Below are 19,954 nucleotides of genomic sequence, written 5' to 3' on the forward strand. Positions count from 1 at the left end.
CCCGCCCCGCGCTCGTCCTCCTTGCCCGCCGGGCTGGCGGCGAGCCGGCTGCTGGGTACCTGGGAAGATCTGCTCTTGGCTGTCCGAGCTGAGGCGAAAGTCCGGTCCCTAGAGCGCGGAGAGCGGCGGTGCCAGGCGCCTCGGCGGACTCCCCTTCAAGTGTACGTCTGCAGCGGCCCGTAAGTAGCAGCCGGTGCTCTCCCGGCCTCTGCTGTGTACGTGCCTGGCAGCATGAGCGCAGCCGGGTCCTGGTCCTAGGGAGGGTATTGGCGGCCCCTGCCCTCCCCTGCGGGCCCCTGGCTCCTCACTTGAGAGGTCTGAGGGACCCGACTGAGGTGGCAGCCAGCTGCTGCTGCGTCGCTGACTCCCGGCCCCTCGAGCCTCAGCTTCGCCCAAATAAATGCCTTCAGCAGAGCCTGCTTAGTGCCCACCGGCTGCTTTCACCATCAGGAGCACGGATATTCACCAGATGCTGTTTACTTCCTGCCATGGGACCTGTAGGCTAATAGGTGCCAGTTGTCATTGCGTGTCACGGCGTTTGCCTGCTCTAGATAACATTGTCATGTGATTTCACTGGATCACCTCTATCCTAGGAGATGTGTAAAGCAGACACACTTCTACTTTACCGCGACCTGAGGTCGAGATAAGTTACCTGGAATCCCGGTGGGGAGGTGACAGAGTTGGGAACCAGTCTCAGTTGTTTTCATTAGTGTGAGCGCTGCTCAGCGTTTGTCCTGCCTCATATGAGCTCTCTGTTGTGTGGAGTTGCCATCACCCCACCTCTGATCGTTCGCTTGTCATCATCTCGTGTATAGCCAATCAGGCCTAACCCACTAGAGAACGGCTAAATTTGAAAAGTGTCTTCTGTTAATTGTCTTCCGAACCCAGCTCTGGTTTATTAGATTCTTGCTCGTTCTCAGTCTTGCCGATTCTTTATAGTAACAAAAATATGCAGCTTCTTCTGATTGGTTACAAGAGTATAGACGGGTAGAAAATGAAGCATTTTCCAGCCATGGTACTGCTTCCTGAGTCACGGTTATCTTTTCTAATCCCGAGGCTGACACAATTTGTATCGCATACATAGTGGAAGAAGAAAATGTTAACTAGTCTTCCACCAAGCAGAATGTGCTGCGCATGTTAAAAGAATGCTTATTCAGTTCCCTCCTGTCATCCCTACAATAAGGAAGAGAGGGATTGATTGTCCAAGTAGACAGAATTGAAAGGCAGAGGGAATAGGTAAGTTGCCGAGGGTTCTCCAATTAACCAACAATGACTTGACTTCAAGAAACAGTTCCTTGAGGGCAAAACCTGTGCTCTTTACTGCCAGGTTTCCTGTAAACAGAACACCAATAAGACTATCTTCTCATATTTCTTAATATCAATACAAGCTTTCTGTGTTTGTTCAATTGAAATAATGTGTTGCTATTTATTAGTCCAAGTGTAGTTTCCCACTTTGAGGTTGAGGCTGCTCGCTCAAGGTCACACAGCTAGTGGAATAACCAGCTCTTTCCACTACGGCCTCCAAGTGATGACTTCAGGCCACAGAAACCCATGCAGTGAGTGTATAAACAACTCCCGAAATCGACTCCTGTTTTCTCCAAACATTCTCAGTAGCAGTCAGAGCAAACATGGGGAAGACAACTATGGTTTTTTTTTTTTAATACTGCACCAAAAAAAGAGCAAAATTTTAAGAGATTAAATAAATCCCACGCTGAATGTGTTTCTCAAAGATGTGGGAATTGTTCGGTATTGTCTTTTCCCTCGTTTTCTTTTTTCGTGTTGCTAGAGATTGAACTAAACCTTGCAAATACTCTATACGAAAGCTATCAATTGAGCTATATACCCAAACCCTGGCTGGGTTTTCTTGAATGATGGTTTAGAATAGATAGTTACCTCTCTCCCAAATACAGTGTAAGGGTAAAAGTGCTTAAGTTGGTTGCCAAAGAGTAGTGCATTTTAACAGCGTTGACATTTTTGTGATTTGAAAGTGTGAAATGGAGGGCTGAGAGATCGGTCTGAGGTTAAAAGCACTTGTTGCTCTTGCAGAGGATCAAAATTCAATTCAGTTCTAAGGTATCTGATACCATCTCCAGACCTCAACAGGCACCAGGCACATACAAGGTTCATATAGATACATGCAGGCTCTGATACGTATAAAATAAATTTTAAAAAATATGAAATGAAAATTAAGTCTCTTGTGGGAGAACGAAAAGGAAGTCATTGTATATGATAGATTGAAAATTACATTTTAAATTTTTAATTTTTGTGCAAATTGTGCACATGTGAGAACGTCAGAAGACAGCTTGCAGAAATGGGTTTCTGTAGAAAGAAAAAGTAATGTTTGTTTAAATACTTAGATATCAGAGTAGTAGGAGATTAAAAAGTACTAGATGGAGTAACATTAATAGATGTGAGTGCCGCGCTAGCAATAAAACTCATCTCTAGGAAAGGCATTCCATTCCTTGGCATTGTGATCATAGTTCTATTTTTGTTCCATTTTGTTTTTCTCCTTCCTACCTGCTGTTTAAAAATGGAGGTGGCAGATGGGTCGCTTTCCATTTGCTTGGTTGCTTGGCTGCTGCTTCTGCAGAATCTCACTGCCCTCTTGCTTGACCTGAGGGCTTTTAGTACCTGGAACAGTTCCAGATGGCATTTCTCTATGGTAAAGTGGTGTTGTCTTTATCCCAACTTAGAAAACTCACGGTTCTGCAGAGCCTGAACATAGCCAGCCCTGCCTAGAAAGCTCTGTTTTCAGAGACTGGGGAGATGGCTCGGTGGGTAAGAACACTTTCTACACAAGTGGGAGGATCTGAGTTCAAGTGTCCAACGCTTTTGAGAAAGGCTGGGCATTGCTGCATTTGTCTGTAACCGCTATCACTATCTGAGTGATGGAAACGAAGATTGCTAAGGCTTGCTGGCTGCCAGCCCTAGCTCTGGGTTCAGTGAGCAACCTGCTCTCAAGGCAGAGTGATACAGAGGAACAGCCAATGTCCTCTGGCCACTGCATCTCCACTGGCATGGGACCCTGCACACACACACATGCAGTGCAGTACACCATACACACATGTACACACTCACACATACACATATACCTCAAAAAAGAACTGTCATTTAGATAAGAAGACCTGCATAATACCAGATTTCAGAACCAAATGCATAATAAACTCTGTGTGTATGATTTGCTTTCTGTTCCTCTTCTGTGAATTGGTAAATATAGCAAGGAAATAAATTGCCTTTAGGCTTGGGGCGGTCTACTACATAGGAAAGCAAAATGATTTGGGAAACTTTTCTAGTGTAGGGTTGGAAAGGACTGAACAATTTGGTATATAATGAATATTGTTCATTTTTTAAAGTGCTTTGGGCATGTTTTGGCATGTTGACATTTGTCTTTAATCCCAGCACTCATGAGCTACAGAGAGATCTCTGTGGAGTTTGAGGCCAGCCTGGTCTACAGAGCAAGTGCCAGGACAGGCTCCAAGGCTACAGAGAAACCCTGTCTCTAAAAACCAGAAAAAAAAAATAAGGCAGAGAGAACTAACTGGGAGTGGGATAGGCTTTTGGAACCTCCAAACCCACCCACAGTTACACTTCCCACAAGATCTCCTAATCCTTAACAAAGAGTTTCACCACCCAGAGTCCAAGTATTCAAATGCATGCCCCTATAAGGGGCCATTCCCGTTCATTTTGGCACATGGTTTCAGAGGCTTTGGTTGTTCATTTGACCACTTTGCTTTTTGGCCCATGGCAAGGAAGAGCATCATGACATGGAACATGTTGCAGAGACGCTCCTATCCAGTCACAGACTGGGAAGAGGGAGAGAAAAGGGGAACACAGAGAAGAGAGCGAGCCAGACTCTTCATATACTTCAAGCATACATACGCAGGAACTCAACCACCTCATAAAGGTGGGTGTACTACCACCCTACAAGCTGAGCACCAAGTGTTTAGCACATCCAGAGGACATTTCAGATCCTAACAATAACAGTAACTATTCTTCACTTAGAATTGTATTTCCTTACCGGGCGGTGATGGCGCACGACTTTAACCCCAGCACTCAGGAGGCAGATGCAGGCAGATCTCTGTGAGTTCCACGCTAGCCTGGTCTACAGCCACGAGTTCCAGGACAGGCATCAAAGCTACACAGAGAAACCCTGTCTTGAAATACAAAACAAATCAAACAAACAAAAAGAATAGTTTCCTTAAACTGTACCTCCATCCCACCACATTTATCCAAAGAGCTGACTTCATTGGGATTATGTAACATATGTAACGTTATATTTGTGTGTGTGTGTGTGTGTGTGTGTGTGTGTGTGTGTGTGTGTGTATACATGCTCTGGTAAGCAAGTAGATGCCAGAGGACACTTGCAGAAGCCAGTTCTCTCCTTCCAGCCATGTGGGTCCTAGACATCAGAGAGCTATCAGGCAAGTACTTTAGCTACTGAGTTTTCTTGGCAGCTCTTGATTTTTGTTAACTAGGTAAAGAATACACTGGCTATTCTGTTTCCAATTTAATTCACCCCTAATAGTCACAATCCATTTAGTGCAAACCCCCAAACTAAAGGTGTAGGTTCACAGATGTCACTGCCCTAGATGTCGGTCTCACTTCAGGGGTCTCCAGGCCATCATAAAGATACCTTCTGACTTGACTTTAAGAAAAGTTCTCTTAAGTTTCTTGTGGATCAATGATTTACTAGAATGACTGACAGGACTCTGAAAAATCCTATATAGTGCTTATTTTTTTTTTAAATTATACAGTGCTTATAATAAAGGATAGATACAACACAAAAACAGCCAAACATGTTGAGATGTGGTCTCTACAAGAGGAGTCAGGGAGTGTCTCCATTCAGACATCACGATATCTGTCCAACAGAGTCCCACCAAAGCCAGCGTCTAGAGTCTGTATTGGGGTTATATTACTCAGACATGATAAACTATGTGGCCCAGTGATAGAACATAACGTGCAGTTCCCATCCTCCAAGCTGGCCTGAAGTTCAGCCTTCTAATTATGTGGTTTATCTCTCTGTTGGCCTGAAACTTTGCCACTATGCTCACTATGAGCCACCTCAGTAGCAAGAACCCTGGGAGGAACTGGATCTTATAGAGTCCTAGGTTTGTCCATGCTTCACATACACCCACTGTTGCGGGAGGTCCTTCCGCCCCTCCAACCAATAGCTGCTGAGATACCAGCCAATTGGGGCGTGGTTTTTCTCCCTTTAAAAAAAACGGCTACTTCCCTCTGCTCTCTCTCTTCATTTCCTGCTCCACCAGCGACTAGACTCCCTTCCTGGTTGCGCAGAGGGCTGTTGTCTGGGAAGGTGATCTGTAAGTTTTTTCCTCTTTAAATAAATACCACCCGGGGCTGGAGAGATGGCTCAGTGGTTAAGAGCATTGTCTGCTCTTCCAAAGGTCCTGAGTTCAATTCCCGGCAACCACATGGTGGCTCACACCATCTGTAAAGAGGTCTGGTGCCCTCTTCTGGCCTGCAGACATACACACAGACAGAATATTGTATACATAATAAATAAATAAATACTTTAAAATAAATAAATAAATAAATACCACCCTATTAATCATAATTTCAAACTGGTGTGGCATTGTTCGTGACTTACGCCTTCAACCCACAGCCTCTCAGATACTTTTGTTTTAAAGATGAGGTCTTACTGGTAGCCCGGGTTGGCCTTAAAGTCAGGACCATCTTGCCTCAACCTACAAGTGCTAGGGTTATAGGCAGCTGTCACTACATCTTGCTAAATAATGGGCTTTTTTTTTTGGTTGGTTGATGATGCTGGGAATGGCTTTATGTATGCCAGAAAAGCACCGAACTAAGATGCATCTCCACTTTATTAGATAACATGGACATTTATTCTTAAAAAATAATTTACCACCCATCTATATACTTAAATTATTTTAATAATTGTTTTAAATTAGAATATATATACTTATATTATTTTAATATTTGTTTTAAAATAGAGTCTATATATATATTGCAAATAGATTACATTTAAGAAGTAATCTTCAGCCAAGCGATGGAAGTGCATGCCTTTAATCCCAGTACTTAGAGACAGAGACAGGACAACCTGGTCTACAAAGCAAGTTCAGGCCAGGACTGTTACACAGAGAAACCCTATCTGGGTGGGAAGGGTCAATTATCCAGTTCCTGCTTGTGAGTGGAGGTAGGTGGATCTGGAGTTCAAGGTCATCCTTGGCTACTGGATGATTTGAGATCAGCCTGAATTATATGAAATCTTGTTTCAAAAAGAAAACCATAAAAACCAATTTTTATTTGCCATTTGTTTAATGACTTTAAAAAACGAAAGAAAACAAAGTACTAATTGACATTTTTCTTTGGAGAGGTTGGTTTTTTAAGTAAGAGTTTAAAGTGAACAGAAGAATGTAAACGTAATTTAAACTAAAAAGACCCAATTGGCTTATAAACAAGTGGTTGTTTCTAGATCTACGGAGTTTGTGGTTTTAGTAGGGTTTTTTTATCCCATTGATAGAAATATGAAGATCTAATCCTGGTATTAAAGGTAGAAACCCAGACATACTCAAAGGCAGAGAAGTAACCGTTTCTTCTTCCCATGTAGCATACAGTTTCCAAGGTAATCCTTAAGATCATTGTTTTCCATTGCTCACAGTATTGAGTTTGGGCAGAACCCATGATTTTTACCTTCTGACCAACAGGCAATGGAAACACTGATTGCACTCACACACTCGCCCTTTCTGCAGAGGTGTTGGACCCCTAGGGCCCTCTTCTCTCTCCACCTGGTCATAAAGAAAAGACGTCAGTACTGTTTCTGATTTGTATGGCGAGAGCAAAGTCCGTGTGAGATGAACTGTGTGGATGCCCCCCAGAGCTGAGCTGGTCCTCTGGTTGACAAAGCACAAAATATGAATCAATCCTACAGTTGCAAATATAGAAATTGTACCCCAGACCTAGGCCTGAAAGCAGATTCTTCTTCTTGAAGCGTCTAGGTGAAAATTTCCCCCAGCTGACGTTTGATTGAAGTAGTCGAGGCCCTGAAGTAGAAAGCCCAGCTAGATGGGTTATGGCACACTAATCCTGGTGGGAAAGGCAAATGAGAAGATTGAGAAGAGGCAAAGTAGACTCGGAGATGCATTCTTCAGTTCTTTCTTAAGGTCTTGGGGAAGCTGTTCCCGGGGACTTGGACCTGTAATCCCACCTCCACAGGAAGCTGAGACATAAGATTGTCAAGTGCCAGTGAGAGCAATTTAGTGAGACCTCTCAAAATGAAGAAAACCCAAAGGCCTGGGAATATAGCTCAGTGGTAGCCCTTGGCCTAGTAGGAGCAAGGCCCTAGGCCCACCCTACCCTACTCCCCCTCCCCCCAAAAAAGAAAAACAACCAGGTCTTAGTGAAGCTTTCAGGGATTTAGATTATGGCCCTTTTTGAAGAGAGTCACACTTCTGAGTTCCAAACTAAGAGAGCTATAATTACAGCTTGCTGGAGTAGTTGTCCAGAGCAAAAGAAAGCATCAATTTACTTGTAAAGTTCTGTAAGGAGACTGTCCCCCTAAAGTAGCTGACTAGCAGGTGGTACTCCCACAACTGTCCCTGCTTTACTTTCTTCCCATGCTCAAAGTCAGATATGTTCAGTTCTTTCCACATAGCGCTCTTCCAGCTCGCCTGTTAGAGACAGATCTTAAAGATGGTTTGGGGCAGGTTCTACACACGGGGGAAGGACCATTCCTGTTGACCTCCAGATGGAGAGTGCGCTGCCCTGTGGCTTGTCGAGCCCATGGGAGGACCTGTGTTAACTTGCATGGGCAGATGCGCATGGAGGCGGTTCAGATTTACAACAGGGAGGAGGGCAGGCATGAAGAGGAAGTGGAAAGCCTCTGGATTTTTCTACGATGGTGTACAGAGGCTGCTGAACCGTGGGAGTGGAGTGATACCCCTTTAGGATGCCATACCGAGCAGAAAGCCTCCAAAAAATCCTCCAGTTACTAATACATTCTGCTTTATGAACGACACCAACTCCTCAGCTTTGCTCTTGACCCCAGTTGGTAATTGTGCCCTCTTCGGAATCTTCAATTGTTCCTTGGCCTTTTTCATGTCCTTCTCTACGCGATTCCAGTCAACTTTGATGTGGCCAGTATGGTTTGCGAGCTCAAGGAGAATAATGCCCCCTCCCACCGCTGTGGCAGCCAGCTTTCCAACTTTCTGGAATATGAAGCCAGTGCACCAGCCCGTGATGCCGCCAATCAGGAGCTGGGTTGCCACACTGTACTTCTCGCCCGCAGACCGTGTCTCCTGCCCAAAAAGTTTGCGCCACCAAGGCTGGTTTTTGCCAAATTCTGTAAGATCCAATGCCTCATAAGCATCAACGTGCTCTTGACTGTTCGTGGCCATCTCTGTGAGCTGCGAGTTGCGAGAGGACAGCCGCAGAGGGTCAGTAGGGCAGGAGATAGAGCGCTTTGCGGTTACGTTGGTGGTGGTTGTGGTCGTTGTCATGGCCTGCTGACCTTCCGCATGTGGGCAGATGTATCCATTCCCACGGCTGAGGGGAAAGAGGGCAGGTGGAGCATGCGCCTCAGCTTTTCTTCAGGGGGAGCTACGTCATAAAGCCACCTTGGCCTTTATCAAACTGCGTGTTCTAAGGATCAGAAAAGGCTAAAACTCACTCGGTGTTCCATATTTATTAGACTGGAAAAGTAAAGTATATTGTAAATACTAGTTGAAAGATTTGTTGGGGTTTGCAAAAAAAAATTGATTTCAATTGAATACTCAAGCTAAAGACAAGATTTGTTACAAAGTACAACCAAGCCTGAAGTTGAAACTTGACCCTCTTCTCCACTAGCAATATGGCCTAGGATAAATAACTGTTTTCCCTATGCGTCAGGTTTTTCTGTATAACTCAGATAACCCTATTCCATGTGTCCATGGAGAGCCTGGCTGATACTGCAGTAATCTGTAGCATTCCTTACTCTGCTTTCTGATACAGCAGATACTTACATCAGTCCCCGTGATACAGATGGGAGCACTTGCCCTAGGAGGATTCTTCATATAGAGATTTTAGGTGCTGCACATCTCTGCTTTGAATTCCAGGGTTTTTTCTAAATCTCCTATTGTATTTTCACAAGGACATGTTCATGAAGGATTTTCTCTTCAGTCCTTGATTTTACTTGGTATTCACATGAGTGGTTAGAAAGTTGATCTGCTGCCTTAATAAAAGTAAAAGTATTTTGAAATTATTTTAAATTTTACTTCTAGATGCTGTCTGCCACTCATGGGTGTAAGCAAGTTAGATATTCTATACCGGAGACTTCTCCTCACAAAACTCTTCATCAGAGGATGGGGAAGGCCAGAAGATCTCAAGAGGTAGTGTGTGTTTCATGAATGCTTGACTGTCATTTCTGTGTGTATGAGTTCTTGCCTACACACATGTGTGTGTATCATGTATGTGTCTTGTGCTTTTTGGGGTCAGAAGAGATCATCGGGTCTCCTGGAAATGGAGTTGAGAATGATTGTACGTCACCACATGGGTGGTGGGAACCAAACCTGAGCCTTCTACAAGAGCAACAAGTGCTCTTCATAACTGAACCCTCTCTCCAGTCCATAAATGGTTATTTTGAATTTATTGTTTTGATACACAGTTAAATTTTTATTTCAGCTGTAAAATACTTTAGCTTTTGCCAGGCGGTGGTGGTACACACCTTTAATCTCACCACTCGGGAGGCAGAGGCAGGTGGATCTCTGTGAGTTCAGGCCAGCCTAGTCTACAACAGCTAGTTCCAGCGCAGGCTCCAAAGCCACAGAGAAACCCTGTCTCGGGGAGGAAAAAAAAATAGCTTCAAATCTAGATTAGCTTATTGGGGAAATTAAATATTGATTTTATAAAAAGTTTTCCTTTCATCCTCTTAGTTATTTCTGTACATTTTAGCTTAGAGCTTCATGTCTTGGGTGCAAATTAGTTTCTTTGCATCAGTAACAACCAGCTAGGCTGGTTGAAGTGTTGTGTGGTTTCCAAGAATTGACTTTCTAGGATAACCTAAATTTTCAATGGCTATGAAACTGGAATACGCTAGAACTCATGGAAAAATCATAAGAAAAATTATTTCAAGATTGGCCTCTTTCACTTTGAATTTTATAGGTATTCATTGCTTATGATCGATTTTCTTTCTCATATTTTTTAAGAAAAGTTTTCCAGTCTCAAAAAGAGAGAAGAAAAGGTACCCTCTTCTATCAGTGATAAAAGTTTAGTGAACATTGCCTCTTAATTGATTTTGCTAATTTTAATCACTATTCATCACTCATAACAGTAAGTATAACAGTTAACATAAAAGGTGTTTTAAAAATACAAACTTTTGTCTCCTAATAGACTCTTTGAATTCAGAAAGATGATTGGAAATCGAGAAAGGTGCCAGAATCTGGTTTCAAGCGACTATCCAGTGCACATTGATAAGGTATGTCAGAACAGACTGTCCTGAAATCCTGTAGCAGTCACCGCGACAGTACCGTGGAGTGTTTATGCATATTTAAAGAATGCTGTTTTACCTCAGTGACGTTTTAATAATTTTACTCATAAATAATGGGGAACATATGTTTAGCATTTGCCTGAATACTTAGTATTTAGGCTGCATTTTTCTGAGTTTCATTTTGTATCCTTAGGCTCCTGAGGGTTCAATTATTCAACATTAAAGAAGAATATTAAAGAAGACTAGTAAGTATTAAAAGAGAGCAATCTACCTGAGAATCAGCACATCAGGCATTATTGGCAAAAGTAGCTATTAGGAAGTGTCAGGGCGCAACAATAGAACGCATTACTCAGAAAGAAAATGCTCTGAACTTGGAGAGGGAGAGGATATTTTTGAAATTGTTTTGTTTTATAAGCAATCAGCTGTTTTTCTATACGATCTAAATGTGTGTGATTGAGTACTTTGAGATATTGTAGAAGGGAAATAGATGGGTGAGTTTCCCAACCTATCCCTGACCTTGGCTGAAGTAAGTATTCTTGCATCTTTTATAAATTGGATATATTTAGATTTCCTTCATCAGAAGATTTCCCCTGATAAAAAAAAAAGAGAAACTTGTAAATGGAAACCTTCTCTACACCATAGATGTTACATGTAGACTGTATTTTAAATTTGTCTTTGTTATTCAAATTTTGGTGAATATTTCCATTTTTTTTCCTCTGGGTTTTTTTTTCTTTAAAAAGTATAGCCTCAAAAAACATTTAGGGCCGGGCGATGGTGGCGCACTTTAATCCCAGCCAGCACTCGGGAGGCAGAGGCAGGCGGATCTCTCTGAGTTTGAGACCAGCCTGGTCTACAGAGCTGGTTCCAGGACAGGCTCCAAAGCCACAGGGAAACCCTGTCTCGAAAAACCAAAAATAAATACATACATACATACATACATACATACATACATACATACATACATACATAAAAAACATTTAGGCTCTTGAGCAGACTGTGGTGGCTCACACCTTTAATCCCAGCACTCTGGAGGTAGAGGCAGGTTGATCTCAGTGAGTTTGAGGCCAGCCTGGTCTACATAGCGAGTTCCATGACAGTCAAGGCTACACAGAGAAACCCTGTCTTGAGAGGGGGAAATAAAGTATAGGCTTTTAGCCAGGTGTGGTGGCTTTTAGGAGTCAGAGGCAGGAGGATCTCTGTGGGTTCCAGGGCAGTTAAGGCTACACAGAGAGACCCTATCCCTTCACCCCTCAAAAATATATTAGTAAACTTTTAAGGCTGAGGAGATGGCTTAATGGGCAAAATCCTCATTACATCCTCATGAGAACCTGAGTTCAGATCCCCAGGACCCACCTAAAAGCCAGACATGGAAAACCAAAGACAGAGGAATCTTGGAGACTGCTGGTCAGCTAGTCTAATAGAAACTGCAGGGTCTAGCTTAGTGAGAGACTTCGTTGCCAAAAGTAGAGCAGCTTGAATTGGGGGCATAATGCCTTTAATCCCAGATGACAGAGGCAGGCAGATCTCTGTGAGTTCAAAGCCAGCCTGTCTATATAACAAGTTCTAGGACAACTAGGGCCACCTAAAAAAGCAAAATATAGGAAACAAATAAGTGGAGAGCAATAAAGGAAGACATCGTATGATGACTCTGGTCGCCCCACACACATGGGTAAGCTTGCCCAAAAAGTTACATGGACAAAGAAATATGTGCACAAGTCAACGTACCAAGAGTATATAGGCTTTTTAAATAAACAGAGTATGCCAAATAAAAATCAAGTCTCTGTTTATCTCTGCCAGTCTCCACCTCCGATCCTCTTTCTGTGCTCCCAGAGAGGACAGATAATCTTTTTTTTTTAATTTATTAAACCTACTTCCCATAACTGTAATACCCATCCAGACAGAGGCGATCACAGTCTCTTAACTTTTCAATGTGTGTACTCTTTTTTTAAAAAAAGATTTATTTATTAACTATGTATACAGTGTATTGTTTTGCCTGCATGTATGCTGCAAGCCAGAAGCGGGCACCATATCTCATTACAGATGGTTGTGAGTCATCACCATGTGGTTTCTGGGAATTGAACACAGGACCTCTGGAAGAGCAGTCAGTGCTCTTAACCTCTGAGCCATTTCTCCTGAGTATTGTAAACCTGCACTTAACTGACATAGTATTTTGTTTGTATTTTGAGACAGGGTTTTTCTATTTTTCTTTGGAGCCTGTTCTAGAACTTGCTCTGTAGACCAGGCTGGCCTCAAACTCCAGAGATCTCTCTGCCTCTGCCTCCAGAGTGCTGGGATTAATGATATGCACCACCACTGCCTGACTCTGACATAATATTTTACTGGTGCAAAAATAAAGGCTGGTTAGAAACTGATAAGCAAACCTTTGTAACACAGTGTGTGGTGAAATAGTGTTTTAACCTTTTAAAAACTTTTTCGATTGTTAAATAGATATTTCTTCAACAATCTACATTTTGTGGTTTCATTCTGTTTTTTGTTTGTATGTTTTTTGTTTGTTTGTTTGTTTTTGAGGTGGGTTTTTTTGTTGTTGTTTTTGTTTTTGAGACAGGGGTGTCCTGGAACTCACTCTGTAGGCTAGTCTGGCGTTGAAGTCACAGAGATCTGTCTGAGTGCTGGGATTTAAAGGCGTGCTTCACGAACACCCAGCTTGTTTGTGTTTTTTAATGGTAGGGACGAGGGATGTAGTTATTTTATTGATAGAATGCCTGCTGTGTGGAAGAGAACCCTCTTACTAATGTTAATTCGCAGACACAATGCTGGATTTGAAGAACTGAAGACACTAATGTGGATGAGTTTTTTTGTTTGTTCATTTGTTTTGTTGTTGCTGTTGTTTTTAGTGTTTTTTATGTGATAATTTCCTGCCACTTTAATTTGACCTTTGACCTGAAATAGGGCTTTTTTAAAATTTATTTTAAAGAATAACTTCTTGAGAAGGAAGCGTAGATAGTGAATGTTAGCCAAATTGCCTTTTTGGTGTGAACTTTTTTTTTTTTTTGGTTTTTCGAGACAGGGTTTCTCTGTGGCTTTGGAGTCTGTCCTGGAACTAGCTCTGTAGACCAGGCTGGTCTCGAACTCACAGAGATCTGCCTGCCTCTGCCTCCCGAGTACTGGGATTAAAATTTTATTTAACTTTATTTTAAATGCATTGGTGTGAAGGTGTCAGGTCACCTGGAACTAGATCTTCAGACAGTTGTGGGCAGCCATGTGGGTGCTGAGAATTGAACCTGGGTCCTCTGGAAGAGCAGTCAGTGCTCTTAACCACTGAGCCATCTCTTCAGCCCCTGGTGTGAACTTTTTGAGACAAGGTCTTGCTATGTAATCCAAGCTAGCTTTGAATTTGTGAGGCTCCTGGCTCAGCTTCAAACTATAGTGGTTTTAATCCTGTGTTACCATGGCTGCCTGTAAATTGTCATTATTACAGATAGAAATCCCCTTTTCTCCTTATACAATGCACCAGCAGGTAGTGTGATATCAGACCACTCTGAATACTTGGTATCAGCTTAGACTGCAACAATTATTGCTGCTTCTAAGTTGTACTTTTGATTGCTTTTATATTGTTGAATGCTTTTGATTGTTTTTGTTTTTGTGGCACCTAGAGTTGAACCCAGGATCTTCCTGCTAGCCTTGTGTATACTAAGCCATACTCCTAGTCCTCTTGAATGGTACTGAATTTCTTTAGCTTGTATTTTATTTTGAGACATTGCATGCCAGTGTGTGAATTAAATTTATTGTTTCCCAACTAGACTCTTGAGTAGAGAGAAAACAAATATGTGTAAATAAAAGGTGTCTTTAAAAGGGCATGAATGATGGCTAATTCCCTGTTAGGTAAATATAAATGGAGAAGTTTGAAAGAAAAGCACGAAATATTGCAGAAGATATCAGTTATATGATATTCTTTAAATAAATATGAACGTATAAGTAGTCTTGAATAAAAATATGTCTTTTGGCAGGAAAAAGCAGTGGTTTAGAAGGAAACATAGTAAGCACTGAAAAAGTTTTTTTAAATATTTATTTATGTATACAATAGTCTATCTGTGTGTATGCGGAAGGCCAGAAGAGGGCACCAGACCTTATTACAGATGGTTGTGAGCCACCATGTGGTTGCTGGGAATTGAACTCAGGACCTTTGGAAGAGCAGGCAATGCTCTTAACCTCTGAGCCATCTCTCCAGCCCCCACTGTAAAAGTTTTTGGTGCTAAAGATATAGCTCAGTTCTTGTGGTAAAAATGAGACTCAAGGGGGCTGGGGAGAGGGCTCAGTGGTTAGGACCACTGACTGATCTTCTAGAGGATCTGGGTTCAGTTCCCAGCACCAACATGACAGCTCACAACTGTCTGTAACACTAAGATCTGACAATCTCACATAGACATACATGCAGTCAAAACATCAATGCACATAAAATAAAAATAAATAAATTATAAAAAATGAGGCTTAAGTACAAGAACTGAGAGAATGTTAGTTTTTAGTTGAATAGATTTTTATCATCATCTAAAAGTCTATGAGAGACTGATACCTTAGTCTACTTTGCATACACCTTGGTTTTCTTTTCTTTTAGGTTGAAGAACAGTCAGATTGTAAGATCCTAGATGGACACTTTGTTTCTCCCATGGCCCACTATGTGCCTGGTATCATGCCAATTGAGTCAGTTATTGCAAGGTAAGCATCTGTTCAGCAAGGGAGATTAGTGAGTTCATTCCAGCAGCGTGTCCACAGGTGCTGAGTACACGTAAGTACTGCTGTGCGCATGGAGTGTGGACGATGCCCTGGGAGATTAATTACCCTCTCATGCCTACTGCTGACATGGAATTAAGGTTGTACTACTGCATGACGCTTAAGAAGTCAACACCGTTTTCATAGAAATCCAGACATGCACAAAGTCACATAGAAATATTTCCAAAGGATTTTAATCATGTGCCAGCTCTGCTTATTTCAGATTTTCACTTTGAGGGTAAAGTCACCTCACCAGTTCCCAGGACCCAAACAATAGGAGAGAATTTCCACAAGTTGTCCTCTGATTTTCACATGTGTGCCCATACATGTACACACACACAATTAATAAAATTTCATTTTTAAATGCCTTTGATGATGTGGCTGTAGAGGTGGCTTAGCAATTAAGAGCAATGGCTGTTCTTTCAGAAGAACTAGGTTCACTTCCCAACACCCACATCCTGGCTCACAACCATCTAGAACTCCTGCTCTGGAGGATCCCATGCTCTTTTCTGGCCTCTGTAGGCATTGCATGAACATAGTGTAAGACATTAATGCAGGCCAAATACTCATGCACATAAAGTGAATTTTTTTTTTTTTTTAATTTCTGTGATTCTGAGCTGGAGAGGTGGTTCAAAGGTTAAAAGCACTGGCTGCTCTTTCACAGAACCCAGACTTAATTTCTAGCACCAACATGGCTACTGGAAACTAGGGGTAACTAACACTGAAGAAACTCCCAAATGATCTGTGCCCTCTGCTGGCCTTCGTAGTACTGTATGCATTTGATGCTCAGACATAACATGTATTCAGGTAAGTAAATGCTCATACATATAAAATAAAAATCTCAAGTCAGAGGTGATGGCACATGCCTTTAATCCCAGCACTCAGGAAACAGATCCAGTAGATCTCTTTGAGTTCTAGACCATACTGGTCTGCATAGTGAGTTCCAGTTCCAAAAGGGCTACATAGTGAGACCCTGTCTCAAAAAATAGGTAAATAAATAAATGAAATTAATTAATTAAATCTCAAAAATATTTTCTGTGATTGCTTATGCACTCTGAGGTTACTGGAGTACATAAGCCACCCCTAGCTTTTACATGGTGCTGGAGTCCAAACTCAGATCTTCCCCCTGTGCGCATTTCCCAGTCTCCCCCTGCTCTCCTCCTACCCTTTGTTTGTTTGAGACAGGGTCTCGGGCTGGAGAGATAGTGTTAAGAGCACTGGCTGTTCCTCTGGAGGACCCAGGTTCATTTCCCAGCATCTGCATGGCAGCTCACAACTGTCTGTAACTCCAGTCCCAGGGATTGCCATACCTTGACACCAATGCACATAAATTAAACTTAAATTGATTATTAAGAAAGAGAGTAAGAGAGAGTTGCTCTGTAACCCTGACTGTCCTGGAACTCATCAAGTAAACCAGATTGGACTCAAACTCACTGAGAGGCAGGCAGAGTTCATGGCCAGCCTGCTCTACAGAGCAAGTTCCAGGACAGCCAGGTCTACACAGTAAAACTCCTGTCTCAAAAAAACAAAACAACAACAACAAAAGCCAAACAAAGTGGGAACCAATATAACTTTAACTATTGTAGTTAATATTATTTCTTTACTCTAAAATATTAATATTGTAAATTTTATGCATTTCTATTTTATTTTATGTGTGGGGGTGTTTTGCTAACGTGTGTGTCTGCGTCATGTGTTTTGCCTGGTACCCAGGAGGTGAAAAGGGGATGTGAGGTCCTGGGCCTGGAATTGTTGAAGGTTGTGTCTCACCTTGTGGATGCTTGGAATTGAGCTTGGGTTCTCTAGGGCTCTTAACTGCTGAACTGTCTTCCCAGACCTGGGTTTTTGGTTTTGGTTTTTTCTTTTATTAACCTCTAAATAAAATACAAGCAGTGTTGTATAGAGCAAAGAACAGGACTTTGGCATTAAACAGTTTGAACTGAACCCTGGCTCCGCTACTTATTAATCCAGTGACCTTAGGGCCAGATTGTTCTCTGAACATATATTATAAAATAGAGATGACAACATTTCATCTCTTGTGGTTGTTAGAAGAGTTAAGTGATAGGAGGGATGAAAATCTTATTGAGTGCCTACAAAAAGCACTAAATAAACACACAGTTCTTTAGACTATATATTAGCAATACATGGTAAAGTTATTGCTGTTTCTGCATACTGTAATTATGCTCCTTGGATCTTTGTGCTGTTTTAACTTCTCAGAAAACTGTATAGGTTAAGATGACTGGAGGGAGGAAGGGGAGACTCAGTTTGAGAAATAATATAATTTCAACATTATCAAGAGTTAAAGAAATTCTTTATTTTGATGAAAAGAACAATAATAGGGAGACTACCAACTTTTAACAGTGCTATAGCATTTATTTTTTATGTTTTTAAAGAGTGTTTGAGAAACAGTAAATATTTAGCCCAGGCTAGCCTCAAAACTGTCAGGCTTCTTGCCTCAGGCTCCTAGGTGCTGGTTGGCAGTGCATTAATCTTAAGGCATCATTTATTTTGATGACTAGAAATTCCCACTGATGCACACTGACATCTGGTTTTCTCTTCTTTACCCATCTATTTGGGCAGGGTGTTTGTAACTTACATCATTGCATTAAGGTACTATTTCCAAATGGTATTATTTTCTCAAAGTATTATTAATTTTGAGAAAGTCAAAGTATTAATAATTCAAACACAAAGAGATCATTGCTATTTTACATATATCATCACCTTTTTTTCTTTGCTATTCATATACAAAGTTGCTTATTTTCTTTTTGGCCTAACCAATCAGTGAATAGATAGTCTGTTATCATGTTAGTAGCTGATTGGTATTCCCTGCTGTGGCACTACCATGATTTTCTAATTCTCCAAAGCACATAATTAAATTGCATGTTTTGTCCATTTGATCAACCTAATAGTAAACGCCCTTTCATACATCTTTTACCTGACTGTTTTCAGGGAATTTCTGGGGTTTTTGAGGAGGGTGTATTTATTTTTTGTTTTGTTTTGTTTGAGACAAGGTCTCTCTCTTATGGAGCCCTGGCTGTCCTGGTACTCACTATGTAGACCAGAGTGATCTTGAATCAGAGAGAGCCACCTGCCTCTGCCTCATGAGTGCTGGAATTAAAGGCACATACTACCATGCCAGGTACAAATTTCTGGGTTTGTAAGACTGTGTAGATTTTAAACTTTTATCATATTGTCATATAAGTAGGAAATGTTATTTAGAGCCCATAAGAAGAAACTTGTGTCCTCTTGTTACTTAGTTCATTTCCTGTGATTCTGTCTCTTTGACTTTGTGCTTTTATGATGGCTGATTAAAAAAAATATATATCAGGCCTGATGGTGCCAGCACACACATTCAATCACAGCACTTGGGAGGCAGAGGCAGGCAGATCTCTGTGAGTTCAAGGCTAGCCTGATCTACCAAGCAAGTTCCAGGACAGCCAGGACTGTAAAACAGAGAAACTCTGTCTTGAAAAACAAAACAAAAATCTGAGGAGCAAATGGGGGGTGGGATGAGGGAAAGGTGGGGGAAACAGGAGGAGAGAAGAGAGGGGGAACTGGCATTGATATCTTCTTATAAATACATGAAGCAGGACTGAAGAAATGACTCAAGGTTAAGAGCCCTGGCTGCTCTTCTAGAGGACCTGGGTTCAATTCCCAGCACACACAGCTGTAACTACAGTTCCAGGGGACCCAACACCCATGGCAAAACACCAGTGCACATAAAATAAAAATAAATTAAAATTTCTTTGAGACACACACAGAGAGAGAGAGAGAGAGAGAGAGAGAGAGAGAGAGAGAACTGACTACTCTTCCAGTGAACTTGAGTTCAATTCCCAAAATGCATATGGTGGTTCACAGCCATCTGTAGCTCCAGTTCAAGGGAATCTGATGCCCTTTTCTGGCCTCCACAGTCACCACATGTATGTGGTTCTTAAACTAATCCAGATGCCTGAAATAAAAATCTCAGAAGATTTCTTGAGAAAAATGAAGAGAAGGATCTCCAACATTCTTCTTTTTCCTTTCCTTACTGTTTTCAAATTGTGTTATATCGATCTGTAGTGATATTTCTAAATCAGTAGGTGTAATGTTAAGCATATATACATTTTGTTTGCTTCGTTTGTTCTGTTAAGACAAGGATCTAAAGTAATTTTAGCCAACCTCAAAATCCTTGTAGATGGCTCAGCAGATAATGGTTCTTGCCGCTGTTGCAAAGAACTGGGTTTCAGTTCACAGCACCCCTACTTGGGGGCTCACGGTGGCTTATATAGTTCCTGCTTCTGAGTGTCTGATGCCTTCTGGCCTCCATGGGATCCCAACACATGTAATCTTAAAAACTACAATAATCGTCTTTGTGTTGGGTGTGGTGGCACACACTTTTAATACCAGCGCTTGGAAGACATGCAGATGGCTCTCTAAGTCCCAAGGCAGGCAAGGGCTATATATTAAAATCCTGTCTAAAAACAAAACAAGAAAAGCCTCATTATGTACACCTTTAATCCCAGCACTAGAGAGAAATATAAAATGGGAGGAGACAGGTCTCACACTCAGTCCCATTCTGAGGATTTGTGGAAGTAGGATTCCCATTTCAGTTTGAGGTAGTGGTAAGAGCCAGTGACTAGCTGCTTTGCTTTTCTGATCTTCAAATTGAACCCCAATATCCATCTCTGGGTTTTTATTACTCGTGCTACATTATCTTACCTAGGATGTGTATGTGGGGGGGGGGGGTTGGTATATGGATCCACGTGTGGGTGGTAGCCATAGGTTCACCTCCCATATTGTTGTGCAGGAATT

The 19,954-nt window shown here is 41.7% G+C and overlaps 2 protein-coding genes across 2 annotated transcripts in view; one reads left to right on the forward strand and one right to left on the reverse strand.

Moving 5' to 3' along the window:
- The first annotated feature begins 6 nt into the window (after positions 1–6).
- The window catches only part of Abhd18 (abhydrolase domain containing 18), a 37,934-nt gene continuing 17,986 nt past the window's right edge, over positions 7–19,954 (forward strand). Inside the window, exons 1-4 of the mRNA XM_050138328.1 lie at positions 7–179; positions 9,234–9,341; positions 10,342–10,426; positions 15,012–15,112. Of these exons, the coding sequence (XP_049994285.1) occupies positions 9,250–9,341; positions 10,342–10,426; positions 15,012–15,112 (278 nt within the window). The 5' untranslated portion in view covers positions 7–179; positions 9,234–9,249. The remainder of the gene's footprint in view (positions 180–9,233; positions 9,342–10,341; positions 10,427–15,011; positions 15,113–19,954) is intronic.
- Positions 7,063–8,625, reverse strand: LOC126499195 (FUN14 domain-containing protein 2-like). Its single transcript, XM_050138316.1, has one exon. It carries the CDS (start codon positions 8,472–8,474, stop codon positions 7,920–7,922), a length of 555 nt encoding a protein of 184 aa, XP_049994273.1. The 5' UTR covers positions 8,475–8,625; the 3' UTR covers positions 7,063–7,919.

Source organism: Alexandromys fortis, unplaced genomic scaffold (genome assembly GCF_014885135.2).
Source record: "Alexandromys fortis isolate MF-2015 unplaced genomic scaffold, M_Fortis_MF-2015_v1.1 scaffold_15, whole genome shotgun sequence".
Classification (NCBI taxonomy): domain Eukaryota; kingdom Metazoa; phylum Chordata; class Mammalia; order Rodentia; family Cricetidae; genus Alexandromys; species Alexandromys fortis.

Excerpts from the sequence above, each read along its gene's own strand:
- LOC126499195 (XM_050138316.1), bottom strand. The coding sequence starts at position 8,474 with ATGACAACGACCACAACCACCACCAACGTAACCGCAAAGCGCTCTATC.